Genomic DNA, 22039 nt, shown 5'->3' with positions numbered 1-22039 from the left:
CAGCTTCTCAAATCATCGCTAAATCACTTTCAAATTTGATGTTCATATCACCAAGACCATATTTCCGCCAAATGTTAGGAAAGCTGACTGGAATAGGTATAGGGAATAGTTCAATATGATGATACCGGAAATAACAGAGACAAGATCGACCACCATGGTGGTCTACGGAATTAAGTAATATGAGGAAATCCTGCAGGAAGCTCTTTAACAAGGCAAAGTCCACCAGAGCCCCTGAGGACGGGGACGCTTACAAGAAGAATCTGAGAGGATCCAAGCGAGAACTGAGAAAGGCTCAGCATAACTCTTGGAATGATTACTGCAGCAGTATTGAGAATACGTCCGAGGCTTCCAGACTACGGAAGGTTCTAGCATCCACCAACTCCGCTCCAGGTTTCATTAAAACATCGGAGGGCAATTGGACAACGTCCAGTGGGGAGACGCTGGAGGTACTATTGGACACACATTTTCCTGGAAATCAGACGGTTGAACCATGTACTGGCGGAGCCACAGTTGCTCAGCGGTCATTTCCTATCGAGGAAATTGTATCGGAAACTAGAATAAGATGGGCGCTAAATAGCTTTGGACCATTCAAATCCCCCGGACCTGATGGAATTACTCCGGCGAAGTTACAAGCAGTAACTGACCAAATTATCCCCTGGTTGTCGGCGATATATAAAGGATGTATCAACTTATCATATATCCCAGGAAAGTGGAGGGAACAAAAGTCGTTTTCATACCTAAAGCGGGAAAAGCCTCTCACTCGAGGGCGAAGGATTTCCGACCAATCAGCTTATCCTCATTCCTACTTAAGACTCTGGAGAGGATGATAGATATTTATCTTAGAACTAGCATCGATTCAAGTTTGTTCTCGAAACGACAGCATGCATACTCGAATGGCAGGTCTACTGAGACCGCACTACATGAACTAGTCAGCTTTATTGAAAGCTCACTATTTGTCACAATCGTGGCGTTTCTAGACATCGAAGGGGCGTTCAATAATTTCTATCCGAGCTCGATATTAAATGGACTGACAACTCTGAATGTTGATCCATGTATACTCAGGCTGTTAGACGAACTGCTAATGAAGAGACGTATTTCAGCCACACTAGGACAAGCAAACATACAAAGGTATGTGAACAGAGGCACTCCCCAAGGAGGAGTTCTATCACCTCTTCTTTGGAATGTTGCTATAAATAACCTTCTGGTTACTCTAGAAAAAGAAAGGATAAAAGTGGTGGCATACGCAGATGATGTGGCTCTGGCAGTCAGGGGAAAATTCCCATCCACAATCAGAGATATTATTCAGAGGGCCCTCCGGATGACTGAGAAATGGGTGAAAGACGATGGTCTTGGGGTAAATCCTGCAAAGACAGAATTAGTCATGTACTGCAAAGATCGCAAAACTCCCACGGTTAGGCCTATTTCCTTAGGGGGTATTGAAATTCCCTTTGGTGAGTGTGCAAAATACCTTGGCGTTATTTTGGACAGGAAGCTGAACTTTAAGCTTAATATTGAAGAAAGGGCGAGAAAAGCAACTGTAGCTTTTTACTCGTGCAAAAAGGCAATAGGAAAAAAGTGGGGACTAAAACCAAAAATTGTGCATTGGCTATACACGCAGTAGTTAGACCTATAATGCTATATGGTGTTGTAGTCTGGTGGCCGGCACTTCACCAGCCGACTTGTTTAGATAAAGTTTAGCGTATGGCGTGTTTGTGTATTTCAGACGCATTCAGCAAGACAGAAACAAATTCCCTTAATGTCATGCTGCATCTATTGCCTTTAGACATTTTGGCCAAAAAGTCAGCTGCAACAACGGCTGTGCGGTTGCGCGAGCTATCGCTGTGGTCGGAAAAAGGTTACGGTCACAGTTCGGTTCTCAAAATAATGCCAGATGTGCCTAACGTAGTGGATTACACTTTGTCGAGTCCACTTTTCGACAAAAAGTTTGAGACTCTAATCCCCAACAGTGAGGCGTGGTGCACACAGACCCCGGGGAATAAAGAATATATAGATTTCTACACTGATGGCTCCAAATTGGATGGACTAGTGGGGTTCGGAGTATATTCTAATGATTTGGAACTTCGAATAGCGAAAAGATTACCTAATCACTGTAGTGTTTTTCAGGCTGAAATATTAGCAATAAGAGAGGTGGCGAATTGGCTGAGAAGTAATGTTCCAAATGTGGCATTAATATATACTCAGACAGTCAACCTATATAAAATCCTTGGACTCTGTGTCCCTCAATTCGAAAACGGCCATCAACTGCCGCAAATCTCTCAATGAGATGGCTGAGCAGTACAATATTCACCTAATATGGGTGCCTGGCCATAGGAACATACCGGGGAACTGCGAAGCGGATGAGTTGGAACTAGAATTTGTTGGTATGCCCCTAGCTACCTGCAAGCTCATACTGCTTGAGAAGGCTGTTATGATGGCAAATGTTCGATGGGAGAATTGCAAGGGTTGTAACGACACCAAGCAAATATGGCCCCATTTCAACTTAAACCGCACACTAGATATGCTAATGTTCTCGAGACGTCAGATATCACTCCTGATATCTGCTATAACGGGTCGCTGCCTGATAGGCGATTTTGCAAAAACTATTGGCGCGAAGTATAATGACTATTGTATGAGCTGTCATGATGCGGAGGAAAAGGAATCAATTAAACACCTCTTGTGTGAGTGTCCTGCATTTTGTGTAAAGCGCAAGCAACTTTTAGGAGCATATACCTTCAGATTACTGGCGGACCTGGAAAACGTTAACTTAAGCAGTCTGCTAATGTTTTTGGAACAATCTGGTTGGTTCAGCGAAGAAAAATAATCGAGAAGGTTCAGCGGTTAAAACTAGAAGTGCCCATATGTAATAGGTACTTTTAATTAATGTGGTATCACAATGGACTGAATAGTCTAAGTGAGTCTGAATCTTAATCGGGCTGCCACTTTAACCTAACCTAACCTAAGTTCGAGATTAGCCGCTAAAACCGTAATTTTTCACGATTACTTTTCTTTAATAATCCATTTTAAGGAACACAAACTTTGTGAAAATTTGCTTTGGGCTTTTCCCCATCAAGTTATAATAAAATTTGCAACAAATACGTATAATTTCATGCATTTTTCTTACTGATTTAGTTTTCACTTTAGCGATTTTAGCGGCTAAAGCTGAGTACTATGTTCAGTTTTCAAGCTGAAAACCAGCTTATTTTCACGGTTACTTTTTTTAATCAATTAATTTTGAAATATTAAATGGTTCGTAACCAATACATTGGTTTTCCATCCATAATTTGAAGAGACTTGATAAAAATGTTATCGTCTTCATATATATTTTTGCACTTTTAATTTAGTGTTTTGGTGAAAAACTCGAACATAGTACTCACCTTTAGACAAAAAAGATATGTTTAGGTAAGTCTTCAAATAATTACGAATCGATATGGACTTTTGCACGATACGTAGAGAGCTAGAATTGAAATATGGGGGTTATATACAATTATGAACTTAATATGGACCAATTTTTGTGTGATTGGGGACCTATTTATCTGAGGGCTATATATAACTATATACCGATATGGACCTAATTAGGCATGGTTTTTAACGGCCATATACTAGCACAATGTACCAAATTTCAGCTGACTCGGATGAAATTTGCTCTTCCAAGAGGGTCCAAAACCAAATGTCGGGATCGGTTTATATGTGGCCTATATATAATTATGGACTGATATGGACCACTTTTGGCATGGTTGTTAAATATCATATACTACCACCACGTGCCAAATTTCAACCAGATCGGATGAATTTTGATTCTCCAAAAGGCACCGTAGGTCAAATCTGGGGATCGTTTTATATGGGGGCTATATATAATTATGGACTGATATCCCTGCCAACATTTTTTGAATTTGGGGGCGCTTCTGAGAATCCCCACTATGTCGAAAACAGTCGTATACGTTATCCAAAACTCCTTGGAAAAGCGCCGTCACTATTGAGAAGTTGTACCACGCCAAGTTACTACAAAAAAGTATCGCATGAGTGCAATTATTAGGAGTCCTTCCGGATACATTTAGAAGGACGCCAATAAGAGCCCCTTCAAACAATCAGACAAAATGCATTTTAAGATAGTTGTAAAAGAATCATTGTGGTCAAGTAAAACACGATTGTTTAGATGTTTATTAATTTTATTAAACATTTATAAATTCTCATAAATATAACATTTATACGACTATCACATCATATTTAACACATTTTTATGCATTAATAAGAGATTGATGTTGAGTTACAAGTTAAATGTTGTAGCGTCTATCAGCCAGTACTTTTATTCCCAATGGAGGCAGCGTGTCTGGAAAAATATTTGAAAAACTATCACTTTATTCCATTTGGAAAGTCAAAAATTGTTTACCAATTTACTTTTCACAATTTTAAGCGTAATAACTATGTTTTCAGCACTTTATTTTCGTTTTCATTAAAATAAATTATAATAAGCCAGTTGCGCTTGGTGTTTCACAAAATATAAAATGGCTCTTGTAACAATAGTGATGGCAAAATACTTTCATGCGAATAGTGATGGCAAAATACTATCACAGTTGGCGATTGTTGCAGTGTCACTTACGAGTCTGTGGTAGCGATGAGGATGAAATGGAACATTGAAATGCTGGCAGGGATGAACCAATTCCTGCCTGGTTGTTGGATACCATATACTAACATCACGTACCAAATTTCAACCGAATCGGATGAATTTTGCTCCTCCAAGGGGATCCGGAGGTCAAATCTGGGGATCGGTTTATATGGGGCTATATATAATTATGGACCTATTTCGACCAATTTTTGCATGGTGTTTGAGACCATATATTAACACCACGTACCAAATTTCAACTGAATCAGATGAATTTTGGTATCCCAGGAGGCTCCGAGACCATATACTTACGCCATGTACCAAATTTCAACCGGATCGGATGAAATTTGCTTCTCTTAGAGGCTCCGCAAGCCAAATCCGGGGATCAGTTTATATGGGGGCTATATATAATTATGGACCGATGTGGACTAATTTTTGCGACTTTTTCAACATTTTCAACGGTAACACTGATGCCAACTGCTGGCAACTGTGGTTTTTGAGTGCAATCACACTTAAGTGCCTCACTCGCTTTTTGTTTACCGAGCGTTGTTACGATGTCGATTGGTTTAAGATTGCAAGACATTGCATACGAACATTGTTATATACTATTGGTGTTTTTATTCTGGCATAGGGATGCCAGACGTGCTCTTTTAAAGAGCACATGTGCTCTTTTTTACAAAATGTGCTCTTAAAACAAGACAGGCCAAAAGAGCACGCGAAAGTGCTCTTTTTTCTGCATCACAACAAATATGAATCAAATGGTAAAAGTAAACTGAAAATATGTAAATGTCGCACTAAGAGATTTTCCTAGCCGTTATTTTCTAATTAAATAGTGTGTTACTTTATATATCAGAGTCGTAGAAGAGCATGCCGATGTTGCTTCTTCACTTTGTACTCTGTTCTAAATGTAAACAAACTTCTTCAATAACGTTTTTCACAAAAACACCAAAAAATGACTTACAAAGTATTGTAAGAAAATTAGCATGAGTTGAAAGTGACTTATTTTATGTTTATGGTATGTACCTTTTTGCTTTGTTTAAATGAATTATATTTCAATTAAATTAAATGATTTTCTTTTATTTGAAAAAGTGTGCTCTATTCCTTTCGTATGTGCTCTTTTTATAAGCTGAATGTGCTCTTTTTGCCTCTTTAAAATCTGGCATCCCTATTCTGCCATTTGTATCAATGTAAAAGATCGCATGGTAATTGATGTCTTACTCACTGCCACCAACATGTTGTGGGTAAGATTGCAATACGAAAAAAGCCACCGTTTGCCGTTCTCTGGTGTAGAACACCAGTGCAAAGATCTTCTTGATATCTCATACAAATGCTACCACCGTTACTACAATATCGATAAAGCAGTAATTCATGAACTTATCTACTTGTACAGCTGACAGAAAAAGAAGCAGTTAAAAATTGATAGCAACTTTGTAGTCTAATACTAACACCACGTAATGTTTTCATTAGGAACTGTCAAATCATCAAGTAGACGAATAAAACACAATTGGTGTAAAAAATATATCATTTTTGTTTAACACAAGTTCATTATTTATTAGGAGTTATTATCAAACTTTGTAGTAAAGCTTCTTTTAGCCGAGAACATTCATCATGGCTGATGCAGGACAGTGGTTTAAGCAGCTACCCAGATTCACAAGATATTGGCTGGCGGGAACGATATCAATGAGTTTGCTGATGCGATTTGGAATTCTGCCATTTGAACACATGTATCTTTCTCGAGATTTAGTTTTAGGCAGATTGCATTTATGGCGATGTGCCACTAGTCTCTTCGTTTATCCCCTAACACCATCAACAGGATTTCATTTTCTTATCAATTGCTACTTCATAACTCAATACAGTGCCAGATTGGAGAAGGATCAATTTGGACGGAGTCCTGCCGACTACCTGTACTTGCAATTGATCGTGGCTGCAGTTGCGGTGCTGGGAGGGTTAGTTTTTAATGTAGCATTCTTAATGGATTTGTTAGTTGTTGCCGTCACGTATATCTGGTGTCAGCTGAACAAAGAAGTGATTGTTAACTTCTGGTTTGGCAGTCGATTTAAGGCTATATACCTGCCCTGGGTGCTGGCTGGCATGGAGCTCATATTCCAAGGGTAGATATGATATATATTTCCAAAATCCTTAATGCTACATTGCTCCTGATTTCTTTCCAGTTCCATTGCTTCCTTAATTGGTATTTTTATAGGTCACTTCTATTACTTTCTCAAATTTCAATACCCCCAAGAATTGGGAGGCAATGCTTTCCTTGAAACTCCGAACATACTGTATGTATTTTTGCTTTCATCTATATTCCAATAATTATAATTTCTGTGTCTATTTTTCCGTAGCAAACAATATGTTCCGGATACAAGCGGAGGCATTAGCTACTTTGGGGTACCACCAGCAAGTAGGGCTGACCAAAGGCCAGCCGCTGGAGGTGCTGGCGGTGGTTTTCCTAATGCATGGGGTCGAGGCAATACATTGGGTCGTTAAATACCACCAGTTCCCCCTCTACTAATCATACTACTCATATTTTTCTATTAATTGTACTGAATTTTGTAATATATACTACAACTTTTTATTTTCTTACAATCTGTCGCTATCTCGAAATTACGTAGTTTTCGATAAACTAACATATTCCTGAAAATCCATACAAAAACATCCATTTGTAAGAAATAACAAAAGAAGGCAAAGGTGAATAAAGTGAACGGAATAAAAAATAACATAGTTAAATTAATTATAAAAAAATGTAATGTAAAATGATTCATTTCTCATTATTGTTATAAAGTACAGTTTTCCATTAGAATACAGATTTTATTTCATAAATGTATAGCTAAGCCGCGACTAAAGGTCAAGCTAAATTTATCCAAAGATAGCAAAAAATGTGGCAGAGTTATGCGATTTCTCCAATACATCAATATCCACCGAAGCTGCATCATACACCAAAATTCGTTGTATGAGTTATACAGATGTCCTGCGATATTGTATATTTTATGAATCGGTAAAAATCCAAATCATATTAGAAAACTAATATGAATGTCATATGCATTTTGTCATGCAAAACGCTAATAAGGGCCAAACTAGGAGTGGAGAAGAATTTGCATTCGGTGTTACTTTCATTCTATTAATGGAAAGTACTGGGAAATAGGCGAAATCAAAAGTTTACTTAGCAGAGCCTCTATTATAGAAATAGTTGCGAAACTCAACAAAAATCCATAAAGGCTCTCGCTATGTCCCATATTCCAATATTCGGACTCGCAAAATTTTCGTTGCCGATGTGTTCTTAAATTTAAAACATATAAACCTAATATTTGACAATAAAGTTCTCTTTGTCATGCTCTTTGTAGAGAACTTCATATTAGAGGTGTTACACACACTCACGCACGAAATTTTTGGTAGGATTCACACACACTCACGAAAACGAAATCTATAATCACGCACAAAAGCTTTTAAAGATTCACAATCTCGACCATTTTGTGACTCATGAAAAATCGCACGCGAGTAGTATTTTACTCTCGCGAGTGAGAAATATTGTAAGCGAATTCAATTCGTAAGCGTTATTAAGTTCGTTACGAGTTTATTTTCGTGAGATGATTTTTCAGAAATTCGTTACTCGTTATTTTCGTGACTCACGGTCACACAACACCACCCTTTAGACACGCCTATCAGAGAACGGCTGCGATCTACCGCAACCAACCAGTGTATTTAGTAAACACCAATATTTGCAATCTTAAAACACCAATTGGTAAAAAAAAATTCAACCACCAATATCCCATGCAACCGACGACTGTCAGTGTTTGTTAGTATGAGTGTTGGTCTCTCGAAAACACCGTAGTAAAGCAACTAACTGTTGTTTTTGAGTGCAATCACACTTAAGTGCCTCACTCGTTTTTTGTTTACCGAGCGTTGTTACGATGTCGATTGGTTTAAGATTGCAAGACACTGCATACGAACATTGTTATATCGCGACCTTAGAATGACAAGGATCTAAGTGAATAGGGATTTAGTGTACAGTTAGAACCTTGTCATTCTAAGGTCGCGATATACTAATGGTGTTTTTATTCTCGCATTTGTATCAATGTAAAAGATCGCATGGTAAGTGGTGTCTTACCCACTGCCACCGACATTTTGTGGGTAAGATTGCAATACGAAAAAAGCCACCGGTTAAAGTTCTCTGGTGCCTATGCCATTAATAATATATAAACAATCAAAGTTCTGCTGAAATGAAAAAATTGTAATCACCGGATAGCATGAAAGAACATTACTAAATATACCTTGGTTAAAAACATGCTGAAAGTATTTTATTAAATAAAAATTGTCATTTGTTGAACTTCAAAGATGTTGTTTTTTATTATTTATTGAAAAAATCAAGAAAACAAAACTTCAATAAATTGTTTATATAAATTTAATTTATATTATGTGGTTTTATGCGTGTGTGTATATATAGTATGTATATATGTTATAAGAGATGATAATGCCAACCAACAGTGTCCTATGCTAAAGATTTTACTACTACGTTATTAATGAAAATATCCTTACAAACCATTATGTTTGTTAATTTTGGGCTTTTTTTTTTGTTTTATACATACTTACATCAAGGAAAACTATCTTTTATTGATCTAACCTATAATCTCGCATTTTGTTTTTACAAATATTTCTTATTTGATTATTTCCTCTAGGGCAAATAAAGGGAAATTCTTTATTGGTAAAATACATATTTATAGACTATTCATCCATACGGTCACTGCCGCCACTTATCACATAAGAGCAGCAGACCATGAATAAAAATTAAAATTAGTATAATATATTGTAATAATAATCGAGGGAATAAGATGGGAAACCAAATTACAACTCAACCTACTATCTTCTATTTAAAAATCTATTAAAAAATATTTACAAACTTTTGCAAAGTTAAAAATTTCATTAAAAATAACTACACTAAAAATAAAAGCTAACCGAAAACGTTCAACATATGACTTTATAGCGATGGTCGATGGGAGGTGGCGGGGAGGGGTGCAGATTCAACAATGTGGTGGATGATGATAAATATACATAATATTTATAAACAAAAAAGAAATATTTCTATATATGTATGTATGTGCGTTATTTCATGTTACTTATCATTTCATTGTGAAAAAATGTTTTTTTTGTAACAAATGTTAATGTAAAATGTTATACATTATTTAATGAAGCAGTTCCCTTCTCTTTGCTTTTATTTTTGGTGAGAAAAAGAAGGGAAGAGAAAACAAAACAATTCTTAAATTACAATTAACGTATCTTAGAGAAATGTTATAGCAAGACAATTGTTTGAAGGTTCAACCTATGTACCACTGTTGTTGGCATTTGTTTCTTGTTTTTGCTGGGTAGCTGAAATTGCTGTTTTCCCCTCCTTGGTGGATGACGATTTTGTTGTTGATGCTGATTCGATATCCAAATTATTGCTATTTGAAGATGTATTCGATGCGACATTGGTGCCACCGATAAGAGCTTTCGTTAAAATGGTGGATTCGCTTGGTGACATATCTTTACCAGCAACTGTTACCGTTGTGCTTGTTGTTGTCAAAGTCGATGTGGAGGTGGAAACAACGACGCCATCTTCCTCAATGTATTCGATAGCAGTATTCTCATCGATTTCTGAAACTATAAAAGAAAATGATATTTATCAATATGAGATTCCTAATTTCGGGCTGGCCGAAGCTCATATACCCTTCTTCCTCCACCATGCTGTTCTAGATCACAATACAAAATGTCTATGGTCTAATAGAATCGACTTACTTATATGTTATGGCGGGTTAGGTTATATCTGGTTAGACTAGTTGAGTAATTGAATATTCGTGGTGCCTGGGCACAGAAAGAAATTTCTTTGTACACAAAGCAGAAAAATCTGCTAAAACCGCTGGGAACGAAAAAGCAATAAATGTTTGGTAATTAACAATCTTTGTCTGCTGTTTTTTTGCGTTCGTTTTCTCCAAATATATTTTTAGCGTAGTTAATAACATCGAAAATAACATCGTAGTTAATAACAAATATATTTTTAGCGTAGCTAATAACATCGAAAATGTATTATAGGGTTTTTGTAACACAATTTAAGCAAAATATTTTTTATTTTTGGTCCTTCAAATTTCTTTATCATCATAGACAGCAGTTTATAGAATAATGTACACTAATAGATAAATGCATATACCTTATAATACATAGATGAGCCACGGGTGTCAAACTATGTTTGGCAGTTCCGAAGATTAAGAATAAACGAGAAAAATAATAATGCACCAGAAGATTTATAAATAAACTAATATATTAAAAGTTCATATTTGAACAAAACATTGTGACCAAAACCGCGAAAATACGAATTTTAATTTTGAGCAGTATTGCTCTTTACGAACAACAAAAAAGCAAATTAATGTTTGGGACTGACTCTTTACGAAAAAATCAAAACGAAATGTCAGAAAGTTAATTTTTGGAACTGACACATTTTTCTTAAAGAGAATAGTGGATCATCTATGTATTGTAAGGTCTATGGATAAATGTCATATTTGCTCTCTCATCGCTCGTCTCTTTTACGTCGCTCTTTTATTTCGCGCTCACTTTTTTCAATAAAGCTTGTGTTAACAACTAAAGATCAGTCGGTCATTATTAATTTCTAACAATCATTTCAAAAAAAAAAAAAAAAATAATTACGAATTGTTGTTCGCAGAAACATGAATTACAAAAATTTAACGTGAGAATGCTGATTGCTAATGTAATGTAGTAACTTTAACTCTTTCTAGTTTCCAGGTTTTAATTTTTCGTTCAATGAAGTCTTAAACACTTCTTCAACAATTGATCGCTAAAAACGTCGCTGCCAAACGGCCAAGGCAACAAAATGCAAAGATATTGATGAAAAAGGTTACCAACAATCTTCGCCGATAACAGAATATATCGACAAAAAGAGTTCAAATTAGTGGCGACAGATGAAACGCCACGACGTGGCACAATTGCCAAAGCTAGTAGAATTCTGCAAAAAGATCGTAGACTCTATACCGTATAGTACATTAGTAGAATTCTTGGCTTTTTTCATAGAATTTTCCAACTATTTCCCACCAATATCAAATATTTTTCAAGAACTTCAGCACAATAAGGATGATTTTGATTATTCCCCTTGTAGCTTAGGTTAGGTTAGGTTAGATGGCAGCCCGAAGTATCAGGCTCACTTAGACTATTCAGTCCATTGTGATACCACATTGGTGAACTTCCCTCTTATCACTGAGTGCTGCCCGATTCCATGTTAAGCTCAATGACAAGGGACCTCCTTTTTATAGCCGAGTCCGAACGGCGTTTTGAAACCCTCAGAAATGTCACCAGCATTACTAAGGTGGGATAATCCCCTTGTAGTAGTTAAGATATCAAAAACGCTTCATGAAGATGATTCTAAATGATCGAAATATGAAGTACATAAATATCTTCAAAATTCTTAATTTTCAATATAAGGTAATCTTGACAACTATTTAACAGACAATCATAGTTTATGGTAAAATTTCCCTTTTTGTAGAAGTAGTAATGGTCAAAGTTTTAAAAATTTGACACATGTGCATACTAATGAATATTTATGCACCCTTTTATATAAATCTAATATTTAAGTTGTCGTTTCTAAAATTTTCGAATCACATGATATAATAAAATAATGCTTGAAAGAAATCAAATTTTTTTTCAATACCAACCAACAAAATTTGATCAAACACTTAAAAATGAGATTTTTTATTTTGAAATCTAACAAAATTTGGTAGAAATTTCTTAATATTTTCGTAGCTTACTTTCTACTCGAGGAATAAGGGAGATTAATTAAAATTCTGCACTACTAATTCCCATTCTTTCGTTTTTCATAAGTAGGCATAACCTCCGTAATTTAAAAGCATATAATTTTTTTAAATATTGTAATTAAAATTTTTAGCAAAAGTCTTGGGCAATGAAAATTATCGTCTCCTACTCGAAAACTGATATATTCAGAAATGTCTCCAACATTGCTTTTATTTTCACATGGTGGCGGGTAAACATTATTATCATGGAATTTGCCAAGAATAATTACACTTACCTATAGTTTCATCAAATCCCGCATCATCTTCACATTCCGCATGTTGACGCCGTTGTCGCTCTTGCGGCTGATGTTCCACGTTTGTCGATTCAAGTTGCTGTTGGGCGTTTTCTGAGGCTTGACCTTCTAGAATGATATTTTCCGATTGCTGGCTACCAGCAATAGCAATATGAGATTTATTTCCATCAACTCCATCATGTTGTTGATATATTTGCATATCTAATATTTTTGGTTGGTCTTCACTTTGTCTATTTGTTGTCTCCGATTCGACAGAAATATGTTCCATATTCGAGGATTGCAAATCATCTTCATGCTCCTCCACTATTACATCATCAAAACTATCAACCACAATTATGTTATTGGAATTCGGTTCTTGACTGGTTGCCTGTCGATTAGTTTTCAATTCGATCGATACTAAATCAGTATTGAGACGTTTCTGTTTGTTACCACTAGTGGTTGGAGAAGAGCTCATCGATATAGAGGAGCTAGATGATGAAGTTGATATGTTTCTCTTTTTACGGTTGGTGCTGCTGGATTTCTGGTACTGTAATGCACTGTTATTGTTTGCTGCTGTGGTAATAGCTTGGTCCAATTCCATTTCCCAATCTGTGGCACCCAATATAACAGTTTGTGGTGCTGATGCAGATGAACTTTGTGGATTCTGTTCAACTATAATGGGAGTGTCGGCTGAGTTGGTGGTACAGTTATTGCTTTCGATAATATTGCCCGGTAATACTGTTACTGTCTCAGCGGGTGACCCACCCACTCCCGCATCCATAACTATGGGCATATTTAAGATATCCAAAGGGGCATCTTCGTTTATAAACGAATTACTCATATCATACTTTTGACCTAGTGTCACTTTCAAAGGGGCATTCTGGCTCTGTATGGATGATGATGGTCCCAAAACAACGATGTTTCCTTTAGCGGTATTATTATCAGATGAGCTGGACTGAAGTTGGGCATTTGTTGACGATTTTATTAGTATATTATTACTGGTTTTCGAGAGTGTGACCGGTCTAACATTCGAAGTAGCCGATGAAGGCATAAAAATCATATTGCTTTTTCCTGTCAGAGTAGTGGGCTTGGTGTTCGTGGTAGTTCCTGTAGAATGCATATTCGCGGTGCCGACTGGTGATCCCATTGGGGCTGGTATAATTTGTACTTTTTGTATTGCGATGCGTTGGCCTCCTCCAGAACCACCAACCGAAGATGACGTACCGGAGGTTGCTGTATTGGCGGCAAGTATCTTATGCGGCAACGTTGATGTATTCAATTTTAATTTCGAACCATCTGCTGGTGTAATCATAACTTTTCCGTTTGCCGATTGACAAATTTTCACATTCGTTCTCATTATTGCAGAGGTGGAAGCTACAATATTTTTAAATATTGTACTTGGTGTACATATCGATGCTGTAGCAGCAGAAGTAGTTATGTTCTTGGGTGAAACTTTTACATTACTGATTATATGTGCCGCACCGGAAACGGAAGTTTGCGATTTTGAAGTGGAGGTTACCGTCGTAAGGGGAGTTTTTATTAAATTCTGAGGTTTACGAAACACTGTTGCTCCGGCGCCCAGCGTGGAGAATATTGTGCCCGTAACTGTAACTGGGGTCATTGTGTTTGTGTTGGCGTTCAATACCAAATTTGGAGGTAAATTTTTAATAATGGTGGTACTACCGCTTGTTGTTGTTACAGTCGATGAAGAAGAAGAGAGGGGAGCTATTGATGTTACACCAACATTTCCATTTCCACCAATTGATGATCCAATTACGATCTGCGAATTGTTTATTGGCGAACTACCAACAGGGTTAGGAAAACTGCCAGAAGAACCGGGCAGAACTATAGGTACCAGAGTTGTTGTCAAAACTTTACTCTGTGTAGATGTAGCTGGCGAAGATATGTCACTTGTTGAAACGTTGCCACCACTGGCTGTTTGGGTATTGTTCTGTATTTGAATAACAGCCGGTGGTGTGTGTAATGATGAGGCAAATGAAGCACTATTCGTCGGATTGCTATTGCCTTGTGATGTCTCAACTATATGCAAAACTTGACTTTGTGTGCTGGCCACATTGGCCAGCTCATGTAAAGCGCCCGCATTGATGGGAGATAGCGGTGATGATATATTAGTGATCTTTTTGCTGGCGGTGGGTGACATCTTAGCCACAGGGGCTATTAACGTGGTATTCACTGCACGTAACTTGGTAGCTGCTGCGGAAAACTGGGGCAATGTCATTATTTGAGGGGTTTGGCCAGATTGCGCATTACTGGTTCCAAGGGTATGACCTTGAAGATTTACAATAGAGCCTGGTGTGGTATTTACATTGGGCTGACGTTCCTCGACAATATACTTTTGCACTGGAGTAGTAGAGATCAGAGATTTTTCTGTTGACTTAACAACAGATGAAGAAGAGGAGGAAGAAGAAAGTATTGAACCTATGCTAGTGTGCATATCGGATGAGGATAGATAAGATGGTGACGCCGGATGGTGGGGAACGGAAATTTGATTCTGTTGAAGATGTTGGTTCTGCTGCATTTGCTGGAGTTTATTAAGATTCTTCGAAATATCACGTTTAGATGCTGCTATTTGTGGAGGAGTTGATGAAGCGGATGGGACCGCCAACGGTGTTATTAAGGATGCCGGCAGGGGCTGTTGTAGTTGTGGATTGCTATTGGAAGGCAATATATGCAACTGTCCATGTGCTACAGAAGCAAGTGCGGATTGTTCGTCCATTAAAATTTGCTGGGGTGGTACATTTTGCGTAGAGTACGATAGGAAGTGTAAATCATTTTGTTGTTGTGATAAACTCGTCACTGGTTGTGATGTTAGATCGATATGTACTGTATTACCACCCAATGGCAGAGTATGTGATTGCCCCTGTGGCTCGGGCATTTGCAATTGCTTCAGGGACTTTTGTTGCTGTTCCATAAGAAGCTTTTGATTCGCACGTCTACCGCTTTTAGCTGGCGTTGCCTGTCTCTTATTTGTCGCAGATGTGGTATTGTTATTGGCAGCAGCAGCAGCCGCTGCAGCCTTCTTTGCCATTTTTTGTTTGCTCAGTTGTTGCTGATGGTGGAAATACCGTTGTTTTTGTAAATGTTGATTATTCTGTTGTTGGGTAACATTTTGTTGCTGCTGTTGTTGTTTCTTGTTATCATGTCCACTGTATGCGGAAACAGAGCCACAAGGTTGGGGCGAGTTTGCCGTAATATGGGGGTACTGTTGGCGATTTGCAAGCTGATGATTCCTCTGCGGAGAACTTTCAATTGTTGCCCGTTTTTTGCCAGAACCTGCGGCACCGCTCTGATTTTGGTCATTGTTATTGCGCTTAAGATTTTTTTTGGTACCAGCTGGAATTTTTGGTACCTTGAACTGTAATGAAAGGATAAGGCAAAAAATTAATACTATCGATAAAGAATAAACATAAATGAATATACGTTAACCCATTCTCTATCCGTATTTGAATTTGAATAAGTCGGTTGAGAGTAGTAATCAATTCCTAAATTTTTATATTTAAATAAATTTTTATAGTAGTAAGATATATACTTAGTAATAAGGTGTAATAATGTCAAGTTTTTGCAGTCCTTGATTGTAGTCCTAATTATTTTTATATATTTTTTTTAAGTAAATTTAATGTAATTCTTTATTTTGAGTATCCCTGTAACCGTATATGGCCATTTCGGCTTGGTTGTAAAATGAGTTAATTAAATAAATAAATAAAAAAACATATATAAATTGCAAAACTGCGCTAAAGTGCTTATTCTAGATTGCAATTGAAATCATACATGAAAAATTAAAATTTCTCAATTTTGGAGTTTTGGGAATTTGTTTAGTATGTCCTATAAAAAACTGATAGGGATACGAAACAGCTGTATCCAAATGGTAAATAAAGAACATCCGCATACCACATTTTTTCACTATTTTTTTTTTTTTGAAAAAATAGTGGTTGTATCTTAAACTCCAATTTGTTTTTGAATTTTTGGTCAAAATTTGATTTTTAATTTTGACTGCAGATTACTCAGAAGTGCAACAAATTTTCTGGAAAAACATATTTTAATAAATAGCTTTATCATGTATTAAATAAAACAAACTTGATTTTGCATAGAATTCGGTAAAAAAAAATTTAAGACGTAAGAATTTTTTCTGTTTGTATCTTAAAAGATATAGTGCGCATTTAAGGGTTAAACACTTCATAAATGAAACATATTAAGGCGTAATAATTTTGATTTGCCCAATAAATTGAAATATCACACATTCGAAATGAAAATCAGATTAAATTAAATAATTAATTTCAAACCGCATAATGTTATGTATCTGTAGAATTGAACAGGCGCTGGAAAATCGTTTGGATTCAAACCGGTTTCTAAGGGCAAGCTTGGATATAAGGGATTTCGCATTATTGTAATATTTTATTTGCATGAAATGTGACTACCACAAAATTTTGTATTGACAATACATATTATTTTGAATTTTTAAATAAGCTTTCAACGAAAAACGCAATTTACATAGAAATTTAAAATTGGCCTACACATATATATGGGAGCTGTATCAAAATCTGATCCAATAAATCTGTGACTTGCGCTGGGCCAAGAACAAGGACAATATAACCGAAGTATCAGCTTCGGCTTCGGCCACCCACGAATCACCCTTCGGTGTCAAAATGCCGATTAGCCGAAGCTTTTTTAATAATTTATTTCATTATCGTTTATTCAAAAATAAAAGAAAATAATAAAAATAAAAAGTCCCGCATATGGGAAAAACATGACTTCATATCTAATATAATTGAGTAGAGTAAACAGCATTACAAAACGAAATGTATTCATTTATTACGGAGCCTACTATGCTACGTAGGGATAACATATTTGAATGTTGGAAGACTTCTCCTTTTCAACATTTAAGAGATGTGGTAATAAAATATTTAGGTCATTTAACGTCATTTTTCCGAACAAATAAGGAAAAAGGTGTAAGTACATGGGTTTGAAATGGTGTGCACTGTTAGAAAGTCACCTTTTGTAGGCTCAATGGACGATTTCGGCTGACGAAGTAGGCGTTTAAATGGAAAATAATTTTTGGTGGCATGTCAACGTCAATTTTATCACTTTAGAATTGTCTGCCGTCTTAAAACTTTTTGCGAGTGGGAGCCTTCATAATTCACTATTCTTACAAGGTGGTCCAGAAGCGTTATGTTGTCACGGAATGGTACGGTATTTGGTCGATCACAATCTCTTGAATATCGATCTAGCATGTGCGCTTTATATATGGTTCTTTGTCAAGCTAGAATGCTCGCTGCGAACACTACTATGACCAATTTTTGTTTAACTTTTATTGGAATTGCATTGGTCCTAAATATTAATAATATGTTCATTATATGTAAATTTACTACAAACTAGCAACAATTCGAACTAAAACTAATATATTTACAAACAATGTAAAAAACGAAAACAACCCAGCAAAAATTAGGTAACCACATCTCATTACAATTGACATTACCAGGAGTAAAGCTGTCATTACACGTTGCATTACATTGCGGCGAGTTATAATGACTAACTTGTAATGACGAAAATAAATACTTTTCGGTAATTTTCGAATTGTTATTCTCAAATTTTATGCAGTTGTAGTTAACGAATTAATAAAATAGAATAAATGATGGTACCATTAGGTATAATTATTCACATAATCGAGCACTTACATAAAAAATCAAAAAGAATATGTAATGTAACGGTAATTCTGAAAATTTTTCCATTAAGAAATTTTTATCACAAACATTTCATAATAATTGTGTTTAATGACATTATCATATTATGTTTTAAATAAATGCTTTCTTATACCTCATTTACATTACATTTCCAAAATGCGCTTAAACTAAATTTCAAATGCCATTTACCTTATAAAAAAGAGACTTAAAATCCACTTTTAGTGGATTTTGAACCTTATGTGAATTGGCTATTGGATATATTATAACGTAATTCACGAATCCAACTCCCTTAAACAACCTACATTTATTTCTATTTTAAGTGTGAAATTAATTTGCATCTTATTTAGATTATTTATTAATTTTTTTGTTTATTTATACAATATTCGTTTCTATTCAAGTAGTTCTCCTATTACAGCATCACTCGCCATATTTTGATCCATTGTAATCGGCGATAGAAATCAATATTTTCGAGATTTGGTTGCCTGAGACAATAAGTGGCTATTTTGCAAGCTTTGGTGTATCTACGAATAAGTCATTACATATTAGGTGATTATATGCTTTAAATGCACTACTTATTTTATGGCCGAAAGTATGCCTGGGGAGAAGTACTTTCCTTCTAGGACATGTGTATGTAAATGTAATTCGAAGGGATGCCAATTAATAAGTGGTTATTAATTTTTAAATAGGCTTACCTACAAGATTACCGGGTAATGAGAGTTTTTGCTGGGAATGTAAAAAACATGTGAAAAATGTTTTACGATTGCAATTTACCAATCGAAAAAATTGTCGATCAAAAAAACTCGATATCGATTCCCGTGATCCGAAAAATTTAGATTTCGATCAAAAGTTCTCGATATCGCATGCCGTGATTAGCCCCCAGAGAGTAAGAACAACAACATGCAATGATCAGTCTTCTATAAAGGATTACAACTTTAAAAGATCTTTGTATATCTTGTAGTGTGTGAATGAATAAATAAATAATAATAATGTGCTCAGATGTTTTAGGAAATTTGTCATATCAAATGTGAAAATGAATATATACAATATAATAATTTAAAATATTATATTCTAATAAATGAAGAATAATAGTATTATTATTAAAAAATATATTGAACCAAATTAAGCATGTATATATTATATTTTTTTTCAGCCGTCATCCTATACTCCATTTTTGACATTTTTTTTAATGCATTTTAATTCATTTAGCGGCCTTCTGCATGAACGATTTACTAGTTTGTTCATGAAATCGCCATCGCCGTCACTTTTTGTTTGCCAACACTAATCGATATTCTGTTTGTCGATATTTTTTGATATCGTTTGTTATCGCCAGAGATCAACATAATTCGTGACTTTTTTCGTCGCCAAAAACATCGCTTTTTGCAGTCATTGAATATGGCAGCAACGAGATTCAGTGACGAACTATTAGTGAATTAATGTTTAGTGGGACTGCTCTCGTCCCTATTCATTCAATGCGACCCGTGAAGCCTCTATGAGCTATGTGTTTTCTAAGTTCATTTGATTTTACGGCTGTGGTTCACCAATGTGGTACCACAATGGACTGAATAGTCTAAGTGAGCCTGATACACCGGGCTGCCACCTAACCTAACCCAACGGCTCCTCTTATTTTGGCATGTTCCAACACTAAAAAATTTGTGGAATTAATTAAAATTTTAATTGAATATTTTGTAAAACTCAATTAAGACTTTAATGAAAATTTTTCATGAAATTTTTTTCTGTGTATGAAAAGACGTGAAATTAAAGCCTTCATTGACCGAACTACGTCTCTGATTGACGTTTACCCGTTTGCCTGGTCATAATAAGTAGCAGCAAATAGCTTGGAACAGGCACAATTCTTTAATTATTGCTCAAAAGTTTTCATTAAAAAAAATGAAAATGAAACTAAGCAAGCCAATTTACCCTCTTATCCATGATCTTTGATTTCAAACGGTTTGTGATTGATCCGTAAAGAATACTAATGTTTTCGTTGCCCTCTGGCTATTCGTAAAAAAAATTGTCCGCTCGTTATTTCTGAGCCATTCTACACATTCCCATTATCGGCCGCACTTCTGCCTTCAGGACTGTAAAATCGGCAATAGCAATAGGTAACACTCCAATTAGCGTTGTGTATTTATATATTTACTTATGCACCATTTCAATTCTATCGAAATAAATGCCATATTGAACATAGAGACATTCTCCAAGATGTGACTACCACCTTTGAATACTACCGCTTCATGTGTCTGCAAAACGCCTTCGACCAACTCTTTATGGATCCAAACGCACAATTAAACTAATTACTCGAAAAGATAGGTTCGTGTAAGTAAATCTAATATTATTGGACCTTGACCTGAAAACCCCCTTAAACGTTCAATATTTTTCGAATGTAAATTCATTAAATATCCTACAACTCCATTTATAAATCATAAACCCATCCGCAGCCATACTACTCTAACATTGATGATTATATCTCGGGAACTCACCGGATCACTAGTCACTACGTAATTGTTGCGTTCGAAGGATTCTGTGGACATTTCTTTTTCAGCATTTTGTTGTTCTTCTTTAATTGCGGCCGCAGTTTCGGCGGGATGTGGCAACTTTAGGTTTTCATTAGCTGCCTCCTCGGCTATGTTGTTTGCAATCAATGCTAAGGCTGTTTGAGGAGCTACACGTGGCAGCATAGGATAAGGACGTCTACCTTCACGTGACCACTCTTGCCAAGTGTTGGGTCCAGAGATTCTGAAAATCACAAAAAATACCATTAACTGTGTGCATGTGCTACAATATATGTTAAACTTACGCTTCCGCTATTGTAGCCAACTGTTCATCATTAGCAACACGTCGGGCTTCAGCACGGTGGCGTTCGTTAGATATGTGAAATATACCACGCAATTCCTCTAAAAGTTTAGCCTTTGCATCGCTCAGACCTCCCTGAGCGCGAAACACACTTATCACTTGAGAATAAGATTCCAGCTCTAAAAAAGAAAAGATTAACCTCAATGTAAACAAATATCAATAATCAATTGCCCTTAGCATCATCCATAACCAAAATTCATCGGATTTATTCGTGGCTGGCGTTTCATAAATACACTACAGTACCACTTTTTTCAGCAATGTACAGCACACGAACTACAACCTACCAAGTCTCCGTAATATGCCTCGACATTCGTCCCTGGATATTTGTAATGCCTGTGGCCACATTATGCCTGCGTCCAATATTTTACTTTGAACACTTGCACTTTGTTCACTAATCTGTTTATTTTATTTCTCTTTAATTGTTGAATTTTGCAAATTGGAGCGAAATCTTTCGAAAAAAGGAAAAAATCCCACTGCTGCTTCTTCGTTCAAGATTGGCAGCCATTAATATTATAGAAGGTTTCGAAGCCAGTAAAACACAAACTGCCTGCGCCAATTTTTCCAATATCAAATACAAACGTTGTGCTACGTTCTTCAACCCTAACCTAAATCTAACCGTATTGCGTAGCGCAAGTACTATTGGAATTATGCGCGGTCCAGAATATAATGCGTCTTACAGACTATAAGTTTTTCCGGACAGAATGTCTGTGTTTGTAAAGAATTTTACAGTGTGTCCAATCGATACGAGAATTCGTTGATCACTAAATAATCGGTAAATGTGTTATTGATCCCATAAACATGCAGCATTATCGATTATGCCTTTTT

The 22039-nt window shown here is 36.1% G+C and overlaps 2 protein-coding genes across 2 annotated transcripts; one reads left to right on the top strand and one right to left on the bottom strand.

Annotated features, from left to right (window-relative positions):
* Positions 1-6052: 6052 nt before the first annotated feature.
* On the top strand, positions 6053-7320 carry Der-1 (derlin 1). The gene is made up of 3 exons (XM_075295996.1): positions 6053-6711; positions 6772-6882; positions 6946-7320. Exons 1-3 carry the CDS (start codon positions 6209-6211, stop codon positions 7088-7090), a joined length of 759 nt encoding a protein of 252 aa, XP_075152111.1. The 5' UTR covers positions 6053-6208; the 3' UTR covers positions 7091-7320.
* A 1598-nt stretch (positions 7321-8918) lies between these two features.
* LOC142226116 (uncharacterized) lies at positions 8919-21731 on the bottom strand. The gene is made up of 5 exons (XM_075295995.1): positions 21499-21731; positions 21159-21333; positions 20842-21097; positions 12666-16038; positions 8919-10237 (listed from the first exon to the last, which is right to left on the bottom strand). Exons 1-5 carry the CDS (start codon positions 21557-21559, stop codon positions 9918-9920), a joined length of 4185 nt encoding a protein of 1394 aa, XP_075152110.1. The 5' UTR covers positions 21560-21731; the 3' UTR covers positions 8919-9917.
* Between the last annotated feature and the right edge of the window lie 308 nt (positions 21732-22039).

The sequence above is a fragment of the Haematobia irritans genome, chromosome 2, assembly GCF_050003625.1.
Source record: "Haematobia irritans isolate KBUSLIRL chromosome 2, ASM5000362v1, whole genome shotgun sequence".
Lineage (NCBI taxonomy): Eukaryota > Metazoa > Arthropoda > Insecta > Diptera > Muscidae > Haematobia > Haematobia irritans.
Note: the sequence above shows the minus strand (reverse complement) of the source record. Positions and strands in the feature narration are given on the sequence as shown.